Below are 15802 nucleotides of genomic sequence, written 5' to 3'. Positions count from 1 at the left end.
CCACTCATCTCCACTACAAATAGGAAAAAGAGGCTACAATTTGCACGAGCTCACCAAAATTGGACTGTTGAAGACTGGAAAAATGTTGCCTGGTCTGATGAGTCTCGATTTCTGTTGAGACATTCAAATGGTAGAGTCCGAATTTGGCGTAAACAGAATGAGAACATGTATCCATCCTCTGATGGCTACCTCCAGCAGGATAATGCACCATGTCACAAAGCTCGAATCATTTCAAATTGGTTTCTTGAACATGACCATGAGTTCACTGTACTAAAATGGCCCCACAGTCACCAGATCTCAACCCAATAGAGCATCTTTGTGATGTGGTGGAACGGGAGCTTCGTGCCCTGGATGTGCATCCCTCAAATCTCCATCAACTGCAAGATGCTATCCTATCAATATGGGCCAACATTTCTAAAGAATGCTATCAGCACCTTGTTGAATCAATACCACGTAGAATTAAGGCAGTTCTGAAGGCAAAAGGGGGTCCAACACCGTATTAGTATGGTGTTCCTAATAATTCTTTAGGTGAGTGTATATTACTATGTTTTGCATGAAGTCAGGCTTGAACAGGCTCTAGTTTTTAGTGTTAAGGTTTTATGGCACTTTTAATTAATTGAAGTCAGGGGGGTTTAAGGTCAGCCCTTATTATATGTGCCGCTTAGTATTACTGGTCAATATGGGCCTATAAATGCACTTTGCCATATACGCTATAAATGTCATCAGCTTTACGTACATTCAGACGGCTGTATGCTGTTCACAAAAATGCGGATCATTTTTTTTTGCGGATTAGATGCTGTCCCATTCACTTCTATGGGGACCTTTTCTTCCATTGTACGGCTCAGCAAAAAAATTAAACATGTCCTATACTTGTCAGTGAAAATCAGGACGTGGCCCTATTGAAGTCTATGGATCAGCAAAAAAAAAAAACGAATGCAATCCGTTTTTTTTGCGGACACGCTGAACTGTCCGCAAAAAAATGGATAAGCGGACAGCATACGGCCGTCTGAATGAGCCCTTACAAGGAGGAATACACCATTACTTTTCTAGATCCCCCCCCCCCCCCCTTAAACACACTTAGTAAAAACAATTCTAATTTCCCAGATCCTGGACTTTTATGAGGAGTTCTCCATTCCCAGCAGGAATTGCTCTATTTAATTTAATGTCTGAATTTCCTGTATGAAACAAATAGGAGCTGCAGACAACTCATTTATTTCCAATGTGAATGGCGTACACAATATACATGTATATTGTAATATATAGCATCAATTCATAATGCTTATGAGAAGGTTGAGCTACAGGACCTTTAATTTACCAGGTAGCTAAATAGGTGTAAAATTGAAACAAAGAAAAACTAAAAGTCTAAAATATTAAAATAATTAACTCCTGTATTTACAAATGTATCACAGCAAAGAGGACCACTGTACATCTTCATTATATGAATACATTACTGTCTAAACCTCAGTAAAGCTATGCTCATGCACTTCACATTGTTAACCAGATCACCATGTTCTGCTCTGATGAAACTGTAAAGGCCAAAAAAAATGTGTCCACAGATGGGAGCCTGAAGTTTAGACATCGGCTTACTGGGAAACCATGTAAACAGTATTTTGGAAGCGGTTGTCTTTTCTTTTGGAGGGAAGCTATTTGCATAAACTGATTCTGTACTACAGACATTGACAGACACCAGACAGTGGAGGAGGGACAAAGTACTAGAGGCTGTAGAATTTTCTGATTTAACTCCGGCTAAAGGATATGTTTTTGGGCTGTACCCAGCCTGTTAGAGGAAGAAGAAAGAAAGAAGGGCTGAGTTTATTAATGCTATCTGTATAACGTGGAAGAAACAGCTACATTCAGGTAAGTGTAGCAGGCTAGCATACTGTATATTGCTCTTTAAGAAGTTATAAAATGAAATAGAAGATTAAGGTTGGATAGAAAAAGCCAGAGGACGTAACAGAGCTCACAGCAGTGAAAGTATTCCATGATAGAGCAACTGATGAGTAAACTGAAGTATTAGAGAGCTCAGCAGGATGGCTACGCACATATAGTGATGACAAGATAGGTCAAAGAATCAAAGTCAGAGAGGGTTCATTGTTATTAAGCGGAAGTGGGAGCTTTCCAATCCTGTCTCCTTATATTCACAGAACATTTGGTTGCGTCATGTGAAAAAAAAGTGTGTGAACAGGGCTTGGCAGATGCCTTACAGTTCTAATGCCAAGCAGAGAGAAAATGTACGGAGCCCAGAGAAAGACTGACTCACAGACAGATCTTTAATAGAAAACAGGGTAAGAATTAGAAATATGAAAGAGAATCCAAATATTAAGATTAAATCAGAAATACCAACCTGATTAAACACGCCTAGAAAACACATCATGGTGGTGATTGTGTAACCTTGTTGTTTGGAATCCTATGCACCATGCATATTTATCTTGAATGTGTGAAATTAATTATGATTACCTAACAGTTTCTTTAGCTGACCATGTTTTACCAAATCTCTTTTACAGCTATTTCGACATCATGGGCACTATTATTCTTTTATTTGCTATTGTTGGATACCTTTGCCTAGCGCCAAGTGACTCTTGTCCAGCCACCTGCCAGTGCATTACAACAGCCCGCCCTTCAGCAGACTGCTCGTACAGAGAACTAATGCACGTACCAGTAGGTTTTCCCAAGAATCTAAATCAGCTAACCCTATCTGTTAACAGCATTAGTGAACTTAACAGAACCTCCTTTGCTGGCATTTTGAAAGTGGCATCACTGTGGCTTACATATAACAAGATAACTATTATACATCCTGGCACATTCCAGTTTCTGACTAGTTTGATGAGTTTGGACCTAAGTCATAACCAGCTCAATGAGTTCCCGTGGACGGATCTATCAACCCTTGGAGATCTTGAGCTCTTAAACCTTAACAGCAACCAGCTGGTTACTATTCCATTTGGGGCATTCAACAACTCTAGAAGTTTAAGATCTCTGCAACTCAGCAGTAATCAGTTATATTCATTGCCTGAAGGTCTTTTTGATCCATTGACCTCATTGTCACATGTTCAGCTTTATAAGAACTTCTTCCATTGCTCTTGTTCCTTGGCATGGCTAATAGATTGGATCCAAAAAACTAGGACCACGGTTGATAAAAAAAGAGAAATTACCTGCCTGACTCCAAATTATTTAAAGGATATGCCATTAGACAAAGTCCCTGATTTGCAGTGCAGAAAACCACTGGAGATAATGAGTGATGATCCAATTTGGGGCAATACTTTGTTACTATGCAAAGAGGTAGAAGTACCTTACTTATTGATGCAAAAAGACGAAAATGACATTGAGGTAGCAATTAGAAAATTTAAGAATGGAACTGTCACAGTAACTCCTGTTAGGCAGGGCACAGCTTATCTGTGCCGTGTGTCAAACTACACAAAAGAAAATACTGGGGAAGTATCAGTAACACTTGCCCATCATCAAATTTCAGGCTGGCAAGTAGATAGAGAGGAGAAACTTCTGCTTCTTCTAGTGTCAGGAAAAGGGAGGTCAATCACAAATGCAGAGCCATCAGTTATGACTATTCCAACACTATTTTGGCAGGCTTTGATTATGGTATTATGGCACAAAGTTTCATGAGTACAATAAAAAGAAGTACTGTACTATAACAAGCTCTGTAAGAAGTTTTGGGAGATTTTATGATATTACATATGCAACAGAGAAGGTATAGTCTGCATATAAATCACTGTATAAGCTTACAGCTTCAAATTCACAGTTTGAATTGTGAACACCACAAAAATATATGAAAGACGTAGGAAGATAAAAAGTAGACAATGAACACACATATTTAGTAGTACATATAAAAGGTGAAATAAGGAATTACAGTAGGATTACTGGACAGCTACATAACAAATAAGGTCATTGGAGTCGTTTAAAACAAGTTATTGGGAAACAATGCTCTAGTGGAGAAATATACTTTACTAAACTACAAAAATAAAGGGACCACCATCCCCCTACAAAACCCCACCCTGCCCAGCAGTGCTTCTAGGGGATAGGAGGAAAGGTAGGAGGTAGACTATGTTAATGGAATGTCCCCTGGTTGTTGGCCAGGTGCTATTTAGAATGGGTAGGAGATCCTCCATTGATGGTTTTAGATCCTCGATGACTGAGAAGAGATGGGTTGTGAATTAGCGTATATGCAAGACCCCAGCGAGCTCTGGCTAAGTGAGAACGCGCTCCTTTCATCAATCGGCTGTCCGCTGGCATCAGATGAATTCCTGGAACCCAAAGAAAAAGTGCTTAGTAATTTATAGTTTTTGTAAAGTGGAATTTAATGGCAAAATGTTGTTTAATACAACCAGGCAGAGAAATATCAAAGAAGGGTCATTTTATGCTAACTAATGTATGGTTAGAAAATGTACATTTACCCCAATATTATATGTAAGGTCAAAGAAGAAGAATTGATGTATTGAAATATATTTTTCCACAAAGACTATAGACAAAACCTCTAGTTCTATGAATATTTCCACAGTTTTTTTGCTTCTCCACTTTGTATGTCCTAGACCTTGTCCTTCCAACTTAACCCAGGACTGGAAGATATCTCCCATAACTGCCTCTCTCTCTCCTTCTTCTCCCTCAGGCCCTTTTTTGAATTGAATTATAATATGTGAGACAGAAAGTGATGTCATTTGAGTGGCAAATATTGTACAAGACTTTGTAGAAAATAACGGCAATAATGTTAGACGATTTTATCTGATAGGATGTTGCATCTGATAAATTAATTTTGTTTTGTCACTGATATGAAATGGTCAGAAACATGAGAAACCTAATAAGAAACCTAATTCAAATAAGCAGCTATAGAGAGAATGTACAACCTTGCCTGTAGAGAACAGATGGGCTACACAAGCTTAAAGGGACACTGACAGGCCAAAACAGCATATATAGTTAGATATATCACATTACAGGTCTTATACAGTCTTTTAAAAGCATATAAGTATCCCCCCTGTCCACCTTATAAAGAGCGAAATATAAAGTGTTATAACCTGCTTCTCCTGTCAGCAATCTGCCCAAGGGGCGGCGTTTCATGTGAAAATGCGCCCAGCCAGCCTTCCCAACTGCTGTTCTTAAGCCCCGCCCAGCTCATCATTATTCACTTCGCTGGGCGGCGGCTAGAACTCTCCCCAGTCCCGATCCTGCGCCTGCGCAATTCAATCCTCCGGGCATCGTTCATGCCCAATCTTCTGCGCCTGCGCCCCGCCGTGCCGTTAGATCGCGCCTGCGTACACACACCAGCCTGCGTCTTCGAGGCAGCTGCAGCTTCCTCGAAGACGCAGGCTGGTGTGTGTACGCAGGCGCGATCTAACGGCACGGCGGGGCGCAGGCGCAGAAGATTGGGCATGAACGATGCCCGGAGGATTGAATTGCGCAGGCGCAGGCTGGTGTGTGTACGCAGGCGCGATCTAACGGCACGGCGGGGCGCAGGCGCAGAAGATTGGGCATGAACGATGCCCGGAGGATTGAATTGCGCAGGCGCAGGATCGGAACTGGGGAGAGTTCTAGCCGCCGCCCAGCGAAGTGAATAATGATGAGCTGGGCGGGGCTTAAGAACAGCAGTTGGGAAGGCTGGCTGGGCGCATTTTCACATGAAACGCCGCCCCTTGGGCAGATTGCTGACAGGAGAAGCAGGTTATAAAACTTTATATTTCGCTCTTTATAAGGTGGACAGGGGGGATACTTATATGCTTTTAAAAGACTGTATAAGACCTGTAATGTGATATATCTAACTATATATGCTGTTTTGGCCTGTCAGTGTCCCTTTAAGTAAAATGAAAACGCTAAAGGTGTATATACACATTAGGCTCCATTCACACGTCCGCAATGTATTTTGCGGATACACGGAGACACGGATCCGCAAAACACGGAAAGCGGCAATGTGTGTTCCGCATTTTGCGGACCGCACATTGCCGACATAATAGAATATGCCTGTTCTTGTCCGCAATTGCGGACAAGAATAGGACATGTTCTATTTTTTTGCGGAAACGGAAGCACGGATGCGGAAGTGCGGATCCGCAAATGTGGATGCGGACAGCACATTCCGTCCCCATAGAGAATGAATGGGTCTGCACCCTTTCCGCAAAATTGCGGAAAGGATGCGGACACATTTTGCGGACGTGTGAATGGAGCCTTAGATGGAATTTGGCAAAACCTACTGGTTTTGAGGGAACCAGATAAACATCTAATGTGTATGGGAATGTCTTGACTCCCCAATTGCAGAAGTTCAGGAGAAATAAAGGGTCTGGCTTGTTGGATCCTTCCATTTATACCTTTGGAGTACATTTTTTTTAATTACAGATTTATTTTGTGTTACTAAATATTTTTGTTGTAGGTTTTTAGTAAAAATTTGGCGCTACAGGTCCTATGTTTAAAACTAAATAGAAGCTGCAGAATGCTGTTCTGTGATAAATCTTTCAGACTCGCTGTCTGATGGGTCTTTTTCTGGCACCCACTCTGCTGAACTCATTTAGGCTACTTTCACACTGGCGTTTTGGCTTTCCGTTTCTCAGATCCGTTTAGGGATCTCACAAGCAGTCCAAAACGGATCAGTTTTGCCCTAATGCATTCTGAATGGAAAAGGATCCGCTCAGAATGCATCAGTTTGCCACAGTTCCGCCTTCATTCCGCTCTGTAAGCTTTGGAGGTGAACACTAAAACGCTGCTTGCAGCGTTTTGGTGTCCGTCTGAAGAAACTGAGCCAAACTTATCCGTACTGACACACAATGTAAGTCAATGGGGACGGATCCGTTTTCTATGACACAATCTGGCACAATAGAAAACTGATCCGTCCTCCATTGACTTTCAATGGTGTTCAAGACGGATCCATCTTGGCTATGTTAAAGATAATACAAACGGATCCGTTCTAAACGGATGCAGATGGTTGTATTATCTGAATGGATCTGTCTGTGCAGATCCATGACAGATCCGCACCAAACGCTAGTGTGAAAGTAGCCTTAGGCATAAATCAGCTTAGAGTAAGAACACATCTGCGTTGCAGGCTCTGTTTGGGGCCTCCATTGCAGATTCCATTTACAATACCAGTGAAAAAGTTCTGCATGCAAGTAGAACCAATTATAGTCAATTGGGTTCATTTGGGCTGTCTATAATAGTAAGGCTACTTTCACACTTGCGTTAGGTGCAGATCCGTCTGGTGTCTGCACAGACGGATCCGCACCTATAATGCAAACGATGGTATCCGTTCAGAACGGATCCATCTGCATTCTATGTATAAAAAAAAAGTCAAGTCTAATTGTTAGTCAGACGGATCCGTCCTGACTTTACATTAAAAGTCAATGGGGGACGGATCCGTTTGCAAGTGCACCATATTGTGTCAACGTCAAACGGATCCGTCCCCATTGACTTACATTGTAAGTCAGGACGGATCCAGCGTTTTGGTGTCCGCTTACAGAGCGGAATGGAGGCGGAACGGAGCCAAACTGATGCATTCTGAACGGATCCTTATCCATTCAGAATGCATTGGGGATGAAAGGATCCGTTCGGGGCCGCTTGTGAGAGCCCTCAAACGGATGTCACAAGCGGAACCCCAAACGCGGAACCCCAAAAGTGTGAAAGTAGCCTTATGTGTCTAATCTGACATTTTTTATTTTTTTTCCCTTGTTCTGCTCCTAGAACAGAGCAGGCCAACAGAAATAAATAGCTGAGATGTGAACAGTGTCTAAGAAGAGCGTTCAGAAGAGTTTAGTGACTTATGACAGTCAGATTTATTACACAACAGCTTTCTGCAGCTGCTATATACACTGACTGCAAAAGCAGTCTTCTCTTTCGGTGACGTCATCAGCGCAGGCGCACTGAGGGAGTGCTGAGGAGACGAGCCTCCTTCTCTCAGAGCGCCTGCGCCGAATCAAGACAGGCGCGCGATTTTTGAAATGCAGACAGGGCCACCGGAGGAGGAGATCGTGGCTGGCCCTGTCAATCAACAGGAGGAGGGGGCGGTTTTTTGCGGCTGCTACCAGCAAGTAGACGCCCTACTTCCTGTTAGACAGGTAATTAGAATATTATAAAAGTACGTTTTTTGCCTTATCTACAGACCGAAAATGATTAATAACATAATGTATAGATATATCGCAATATAGGGAATATAAGTACCCCAAAAAAAAATAATGAGTTTAGTGGGGTGACAGAAGCCCTTTAACTCACCTTAATCCACTTGATCGTGCAGCCCGGCTTCTCTTCTGTCTTCTTCTTTGCTGTGTGCAGGAATAGGACCTATGGTGACGTCACTCCGGTCATCACATGGTCCGTCACATGATCTTTTACCATGGTGATGGCTCATGTGATGACCGGAGTGACGTCACCAAAGGTCCTTTTCCTGCACACAGCAAAGAAGAAGACAGAAGAGATGCCGGGCTGCGCGATCAAGTGGATTAAGGTGAGTTAAATTATTTTTATTTATTTTTTAACCCCTCCAGCGCTATTGTACTATGCATTCTGTATTCAGAATGCTATTATTTTCCCTTATAACCATGTTATAAGGGAAAATAATAATGATCGGGTCTCCATCCCGATCGTCTACTAGCAACCGTGCGTGAAAATCGTACTGCATCCGCACTTGCTTGCGGATGCTTGCGATTTTCACGCAGCCCCATTCACTTATATGGGGCCTGCGTTGCGTGGAAAACGCAGAATATAGAGCATGCTGCGATTTTCACGCAACGCACAAGTGATGCGTGAAAATCACTGCTCGTGTGCACAGCCCCATAGAAATGAATTCACGCATTGCACCCGCACGGAATACTCGCCCGTGTGAAAGGGGTCTAAGAGAGGATCAAGTGGAATAGCTATCTGTAGTGGATGGCCAGGTTAATTCAGAGGTAGAGTTAGGCCCCTTTCAAACGAACGATACAGATTAGGTCCGGATGCGTTCAGGGTGCGTTCAGTGAAACTCCACCATTTTGCAAGCAAGTTCAGTCAGTTTTGTCTGCGATTGCGTTCAGTGGTTCCGTTTTTTTCGCACGGGTGAAATGCGCATTGATGCATTTTTCACGCGCGTGATACAAAACGGAAGGTTTACAAACAACATCTCTTAGCAACCATCAGTGAAAAATGCGTTTTTCACTGAAGCCCCATTCACTTCTATGGGGCCAGGACTGCATGAAAAATGCAAAAAAATAGAACATGCTGCGATTTTCACGCAATGCACAAGTAATGCGTGAAAAACAACGCTCATGTACACAGACCCATTGAAATAAATGGGTCCGGATTCAGTGCGGGCGCAATGCGTTCGCATCACGCATTGCGCACTCGCGGAAAACTCGCTTGTGTGAAAGGGGCCTTAACCATTAAATGAAAGATAAAGTTCCCCTCTATAATTAACATAAGTGCAGTGCTACAATCAATAGATTGGTAGGTAATACAAGTGCTCTGTGTGACTGTACAACCAGAGTATTTTGTATGGCTACCTAATGCAATGTAGTTGTTCAGACTACTCCTGATTAAATTACTGTTTTTTTAAAAGGTTCATTATTTTTTCTACATCAAGTTAAGAAGACATAACATCAGCACTAGATGGCGGAGCAGTAGCCATGATTTCATCTATATCTCCATGCTAATAAGTAAACTACATTAGTAAGACATTTGTTTGTACAATTGTTACTGATAAAATCTGCACTTGTATTCACTGCCATATTGCATTAAAGTCTTTTAAAAATCTATTGATTGGTTCTATATGTGATTTTGTGTTAATCTTAAGTAGCCCATACACATCGGATTAATGTTGACTGAAATCGGAGAGGAGGGAGTGAAATAAGAAGGGTCAGGCATGTTGAATTTTACAGTGGTTTCTGGCAGTGGCTTACATCCCTCTCCCATTTAGAATACATGCACACTTGGCTAAGCCACGGAGGCATGTGTATGGGGCAGTTAGGAGAAATAGCTATCAGCCAAATTACATAATTTCTCTTCCTTACACCACTTTTAGCTTACTTTTCCCTGTAGCACTTACTAAAGAGCCAGTACGTGTCATTTCCTGTGATAGAACAAGTGACCATGCTGACCAATCCTAGCCCTACTGCACCTATATAAGTGGACCAGCCCCCAGATGCCTGAGCATCAAGGTCCTTGTGTCCTTGCAGTTATCTCTGCTTGTGTTCCTGTTTACCTGACCCGTGCTTGTGTTTGTGGACTCTGCTACCTGTTTGATCACTACCTGCTTGCCTTGACTCTCCTGTTGCTGATCCGGATTGCCTGACCTGTACATGTGCCGCCTGCCCTGACCCATTGCTTGTTTGATTTCACCTGTGCCTCATCCTTAAGTTCTGCACTGTTGCTCCTGGTTACGACTCGGCCTGCTGACTACATCTGTACCTCTGATACCCTGCACTGGTACCCCCTGGTCCGCCTGGACCAGCTGCCTTGTGTGCCAATCCTCCTCAAGAGGTAGCGACCTGGTGTTCCCCTCAGGAAAGTCTATTCCCATCATCAGGGGTACTGTGAAGAACAAGGGGTTCACTTAGAAAACGCCCTCAGAGGACATAGGACACGTGGTACAGTGGGTTCACACCCACTGGTTCATTACACAGAAAGACTCCATTCAAAGGATTGTGCAGGGCAAACATAGACACACAAGGTCAGATATAGTAAGAGTAGTGGTCAATGTGGTAGAAATTCAAATCTATACCAGCTATGAACTGGTGTGTATTTGAACTATAATTTACACAATTTTCTGGCTAAAAGGATAACTGTCATATTTTCATAAAACAATCTATTTCAGCATATGTTACTGCTGCAGCAGCATTATGCATAAAGCCATCTTTAGTTTCTTCACTTACCACTGTTTTTGTTGAGTTTTCCCCTTAGTTACAGCTGTTTTGAATCCTACATTATGAGGATCTTCTCAAGATGGCCAGTTCTCTGAGGCCAAAACTGCATTCCCTCAGGTCACATACAAACTTGCTGTAGCCAGCAGCTTCCTGCCAGCCAATCAGATTGGATTACTGAGAGACACGCCTCCTCACTCTAAAGCCTAATGCAGTCATGCAGTGCGAAGGACCGCCCCTCTGTCTTCCTAGCCGGAGACATATGAGCCATAGCAACGGTCTTTAAAGGGAGCAGTGGAAAGGGACAGGAGACATTGATGAAAGCTGAAGAAAAAGTTCCAGCATCCAGGATAACATGTTGCCCACTTCTTTATTAAACTTCGGTTATAATCCAGTTAAACAGACATGATCTCCCTCCACCGCTCGGTTAACATGTTTCGAACCCGCCAGGTTCTTACTCATAACCTGAGGTGGGGCTTGGCTTTCAGGGTAGAATAGCCCAAATCCTCCAATAGAACACAAAAAGGGGAGGGGACAAATGTGGAGACAGGGAGGGAGGGAAGGGGTGAGTGAATTGGAAGAAAAGGCTTAACCCTTAAAAAGACAAACCACCCAACCAACCATTTGTGAAGTATATCATTTAACACCCAAATGTGTTATCTTAAAAAGTAGACTGCAGGAGCAAAAGGTTGCAGTAATCTATATCGATGCAATAGAAAAAGCAAGGTAAATAGTCAATGCTAAAAATGAGCTGACAAACTCCGTATAAATATCAAGTGGTCATCCCGCCAAGAGGAGATATCAAACATAAAATTCTCCTGCGGGAGGCATACTGGACTTTTAAGTTGAATACACTATATGCTATGGGACTCAATCTTAGAAAAGAGCTCATGTATTTGTATCAGCATTGAACTGAATATTTCAGAGTATAATCAATAATGCTGGTATGTCTGGTTTGTCTTTCATTTATACATACATACATACATAACATTTTCCACCACCCCCCCTTTTGTTTGTTTTTTGTTATTGTTTGCAGATTGTCTTTTTCTTCCTGTTTTTGCGGGTCGATAATGCAAAGCCTTTTTAATCATCATTTGTTACCATTTTGCTGAGTTTTTAAGAGTTTTCTGCATGGGGATGCAGAGGGTATGTTCACACTGTGCGGTTTTTCGATAATTGATGTATGAGATTTATATGGAGTTTGTCAGCTCATTTTTAGCATTGACTATTTACATTGCTTTTTCTATTGAAACGATGTAGATTACTGCAACCTTTTGCTCCTGCAGTCTACTTTTTAAGATAACACATTTGGGTGTTAAATGATGTATTTCACAAATGGTTGGTTGGGTGGTTTGGCTTTCTAAAGGTTAAGCCTTGTCCTCCAATTCACTCACCCCTTCCCTTTCCTCCCCCCCCGTCTCCACATTTGTCCCCTCCCCTTTTTCTGTTCTATTGGAGGATTTGGGCTATTTTGCCCCGAAAGCCAAGCCCCACCTCAGGTTATGAGTAAGAACCTGGCTGGTTCGAAACATGTTAACCGAGCGGTGGAGGGAGATCATGTCTATTTAATTGGATTGTAACCGAAGTTTAATAAAGAAGTGGGAAACATTTTATCCTGAATGCTGGAACTTTTTCTTCTGTTTATACGTCAAGGATCGGTCTAGTCTGTTCCGTGCAGAGGGATTTTATGGTGAGCTAGAATATATTTCTTTATTTGATTAATGAAAGCTGTTATTATAAGGTAATTACAGATCTTTTGGCAATCATTGACAGACTAACTTAGGTTTACATGCCTAGCTCTAATAAACTAGCAAATTAAAAAAAATATGACAGTTATACTTTAAATTATATTAAATCTGACAGGCAACAGAGGCCTAGTCCCTCCCTACTAAGCCAGTAAGCCTCACCTATTTTTCTCACAAGCTATCAAGAGAAGTTAAAAGCTGCAAATTATGCAAATATATAGTGTGCTTTATACAGAAAAAAAATCTCACCTTCCTCCAGGTCAGGCTTCTTCCAACTAGGGGGCTTCAGAAGTAAACAAAAAGCTGTGACCACTGGGTGACACTCACTGAGCTCCAACAGCAAGAAGTTACAATAGTTCCTGTAGCCTGCCATAACAAATAAGTAAATCAATGGGTAAAATGAATAAATGAAGTCAAAGAGGACACCATGAATAATGAGATTACAAATATAATAGTTTTAATTAGAGATGAGAGAATTTGTTAAAATTAATTTTGGGTACCATTCAATTTAATTTGGGTTTGAGTTGATTCTAACCAAATTGAACGTGCTACAATTGGCCTAAAAATTGGTATAGGACACTCTGAGGTCTCCTAGGAATCATATTTTTCCCCTCATATTTTAAATTTTTTACATTTTTGCTCTCTCGACCTCCCCTTCCCCCTTATAAGCTCTATATAGCAATGACAGCAATAGTAAATAATGTCAGAATGACACTGGCATACGTATAAAGCTATCGGTAAACGCATGGTTGACAGAGTTAACAAACAGCTTATTTAAAAACACACTGCGCCATAACTTTGATGATTTTTAAAATTAGAAATGTTCCAAAAATTTTCCATTTATTGGAAACAGATGGTGTTCAAATAAGCATGGTGTTATCGGAAAATCAGAAAAAAGTATGACTCATTCTAAACAAGCAGTCCAAAATTATGCCATAACGGGAGCAGATGCTTGCTAGTGTTTATACACACACGGTAGTGTCAGAAGAATCTGTTGCTTCAAAAAATTATGCTTTTACAGAGGTAGATGCCAGCCCCTGATAGCAGCAGTAGCATGATTGGGCTGGTGATAAATAGCCACAGTCAGCAATGGCAGATCGATATTTATTGGCCTCAGCCGCAGGTGTGTGAAAATCCTTGCGGATCCATGCCTTATTCATTTTGACAAAAGTGATGTTTGTACATTTGCGCAGGACAAGTTGTCTGTTTTGGTGTGACGACACCACCTGCCGTGCTGAAAACCCTCTCTTTAGATGATACTGGAAGATGGAGAAGAGAGTACAGTGAGAGCAAACTGGGTCAGCTCCAGTCACTATTCTAATCTGCCTGTCTAGATGTCCATGGGGTCAGGGAACAGGGTATGTTCCAGAGAAAGGCCAAAGTCCAGGTAGGACTGAACCTAGTTGTTCAGGTGGTACGTAATCATCAACCCCACTGCAAAGCTTGGTCAATCTCATCCTCCACCACCATCTCCTCAATTAGTAGCTTCTTATCCTCCTACACTTCCTCCTCCATAGGACTTTGACCATGTGAGTTCCCAACAACTACAGGGAAGACAGCAAGAAGCAGAATCTATTCTTCTTTCACCATTCTTGTTGCATCAGTGTGAGCCTTTGCTCTAATATAAATATCAGGGGAATTACATTTTTGATACTGCAGTTGTCCCTACTGACAAATCTATTGGCTTCTTTGAAGGGCATGAGTATGCTACATGCATCTCTGATGAGATGATACTGCCTGATATAAAAAAAAACTCATGTTCCCTACTATGGTGGTGTGATGCATGATGAAATCATTCTCAGCTTTATGCTGCTTGTACAGATGCTCCAGAATAAGTAAGGTGGTACTCCAGCGAATTGTAACTTCGCCGATCAAGCATTGAAGTGGCAGACTGCTCTGTCGCTGGCAGTCCAGGAGGGAGTTCCTTGCCACATAATGGCTGAAATGCGAGGACAGTCTTCTGGACATGGCCAGCACCTTCTGTAAGCCATGGTACTTTTTCAAAAGGTGTTGCACTGTTGAATTTATCACGTGCGTCATGCTAGGAACATGTGTCATTGCCCCCAAATGCAGTGCATTCAAGATGTTCCTGCCATTGTCACTGACATCCTTGCCTGGAGACAGCCAGCAGGATACTTGCTGCTTGATGCAATTTAGCCACTGGTCCATTGTGTGGCTTCTCTCGGTCATCAGTTCTAAGACTGTATATCAATGATTCAGTTAACATATATGATAGAAAGGAAGGGGAGTGGAAGCAACATTCTTCCCTGTTTCTTTTGGGGATGGGAGGATGTGGTGTGAGAACCAGACTGACACAAACGTGGGGATGTCAGTAGCATCTGGCTGCATTGCTGTGGTGTGCCGCTGTTGCCATGCAAAGCATTGACCCAGTGGGATGTGAATGACATGTATTGTTCCTTACAGTAACAGCTGCTCCAGGTGTCAATGATGGCGTGCACTTTGCAGGGATTTTATATTTTTTTGAGAAATAATGTCGGATAGGTATCTTCCAGCAAAGTTGAGTGCATGCCATCAGTTCCCTAAGGGCAGCGGAATCCACTAAGTGGTAAGACAGCAACTGCACCGCCAGCAACCAGGCGAGGTGGGAATTGAACTTGCACTTCAGTGGAAAGTTGTTTCCTGGCCACACATTCTGTTATAAATGAGTGACGACAGAGCAGAGGAGGAGGAGTAATTGATGATGACGATGACCAGAACAGTGTACTGCATGTAGATGCAGCCTAGCTGCCACAAAGACGACTGGATCGTTGGCCAGTTCTATTGGATCTGGTGATGCCGTTCTGTGCTACAATATAGACCTGGGGTGGCTATGTTTGTGTTTGAATGCCAATGGCTTATTTTCATCCTGCAGATGCACACGGCAGGCACCGTGGAGAAAAACAGCCAGAGCTAGCAGCAGCCTAGTTTGGCCTAGGTCTGGCACATTTTGAGCTTGTGCTCACAGTATCAGCAACATCACCAGTTCCCGAGCTGACCACAAAAGAAGCAGATCTAGCCCTGACAGTTTCCTTTGGAGGTTTTGGCCGTATATAGCCTCAGCTCTTTAATGCTGCTATGTCCATCACCTCCTCCTCGGTACTCCAATCGAGCTTTCAGGCTTTCAGGTCCTGTCCAACACACAATCATGATAATAGTCCATACCCTTTCCAACACTTTTATTAGACTGAAATATATCACTGTGTGCTCCTTGGCTCCCTCATGATTCCCTCCTCTGCATTTTGTAAGTTACAC

At 42.4% G+C, this 15802-nt stretch overlaps 2 protein-coding genes across 3 annotated transcripts in view; one reads left to right on the top strand and one right to left on the bottom strand.

Annotated features, from left to right (window-relative positions):
• Positions 1–1644: 1644 nt before the first annotated feature.
• LOC120985648 (immunoglobulin superfamily containing leucine-rich repeat protein 2-like) lies at positions 1645–3639 on the top strand. Of its 2 annotated transcripts, XM_040413705.1 has the most exons (3): positions 1645–1857; positions 2145–2285; positions 2505–3639. In XM_040413705.1, the coding sequence occupies exon 3, from the start codon at positions 2518–2520 to the stop codon at positions 3613–3615; it is 1098 nt and encodes a 365-aa protein (XP_040269639.1). In that variant the 5' UTR covers positions 1645–1857; positions 2145–2285; positions 2505–2517; the 3' UTR covers positions 3616–3639. The 2 variants fall into 2 exon arrangements, with proteins under 2 accessions (XP_040269639.1, XP_040269640.1); XM_040413706.1 differs by lacking the exon at positions 2145–2285.
• Positions 3640–4057: 418 nt separating this feature from the next.
• The window catches only part of STRA6 (signaling receptor and transporter of retinol STRA6), a 110768-nt gene continuing 99023 nt past the window's right edge, over positions 4058–15802 (bottom strand). Inside the window, exons 17-18 of the mRNA XM_040413704.1 lie at positions 12800–12916; positions 4058–4253 (exon numbers count right to left, since the gene is read on the bottom strand). Coding sequence (XP_040269638.1) covers positions 4090–4253; positions 12800–12916 — 281 coding nt within the window. The 3' untranslated portion in view covers positions 4058–4089. The remainder of the gene's footprint in view (positions 4254–12799; positions 12917–15802) is intronic.

This window comes from Bufo bufo, chromosome 1, assembly GCF_905171765.1.
Source record: "Bufo bufo chromosome 1, aBufBuf1.1, whole genome shotgun sequence".
Taxonomy (NCBI): Eukaryota; Metazoa; Chordata; class Amphibia; order Anura; family Bufonidae; genus Bufo; species Bufo bufo.
This window is presented reverse-complemented; position numbering and strand designations above follow the sequence as displayed.

Coding starts and splice junctions, on each gene's coding strand:
- LOC120985648 (XM_040413706.1), top strand. CDS start 2,518: ATGGGCACTATTATTCTTTTATTTGCTATTGTTGGATACCTTTGCCTA.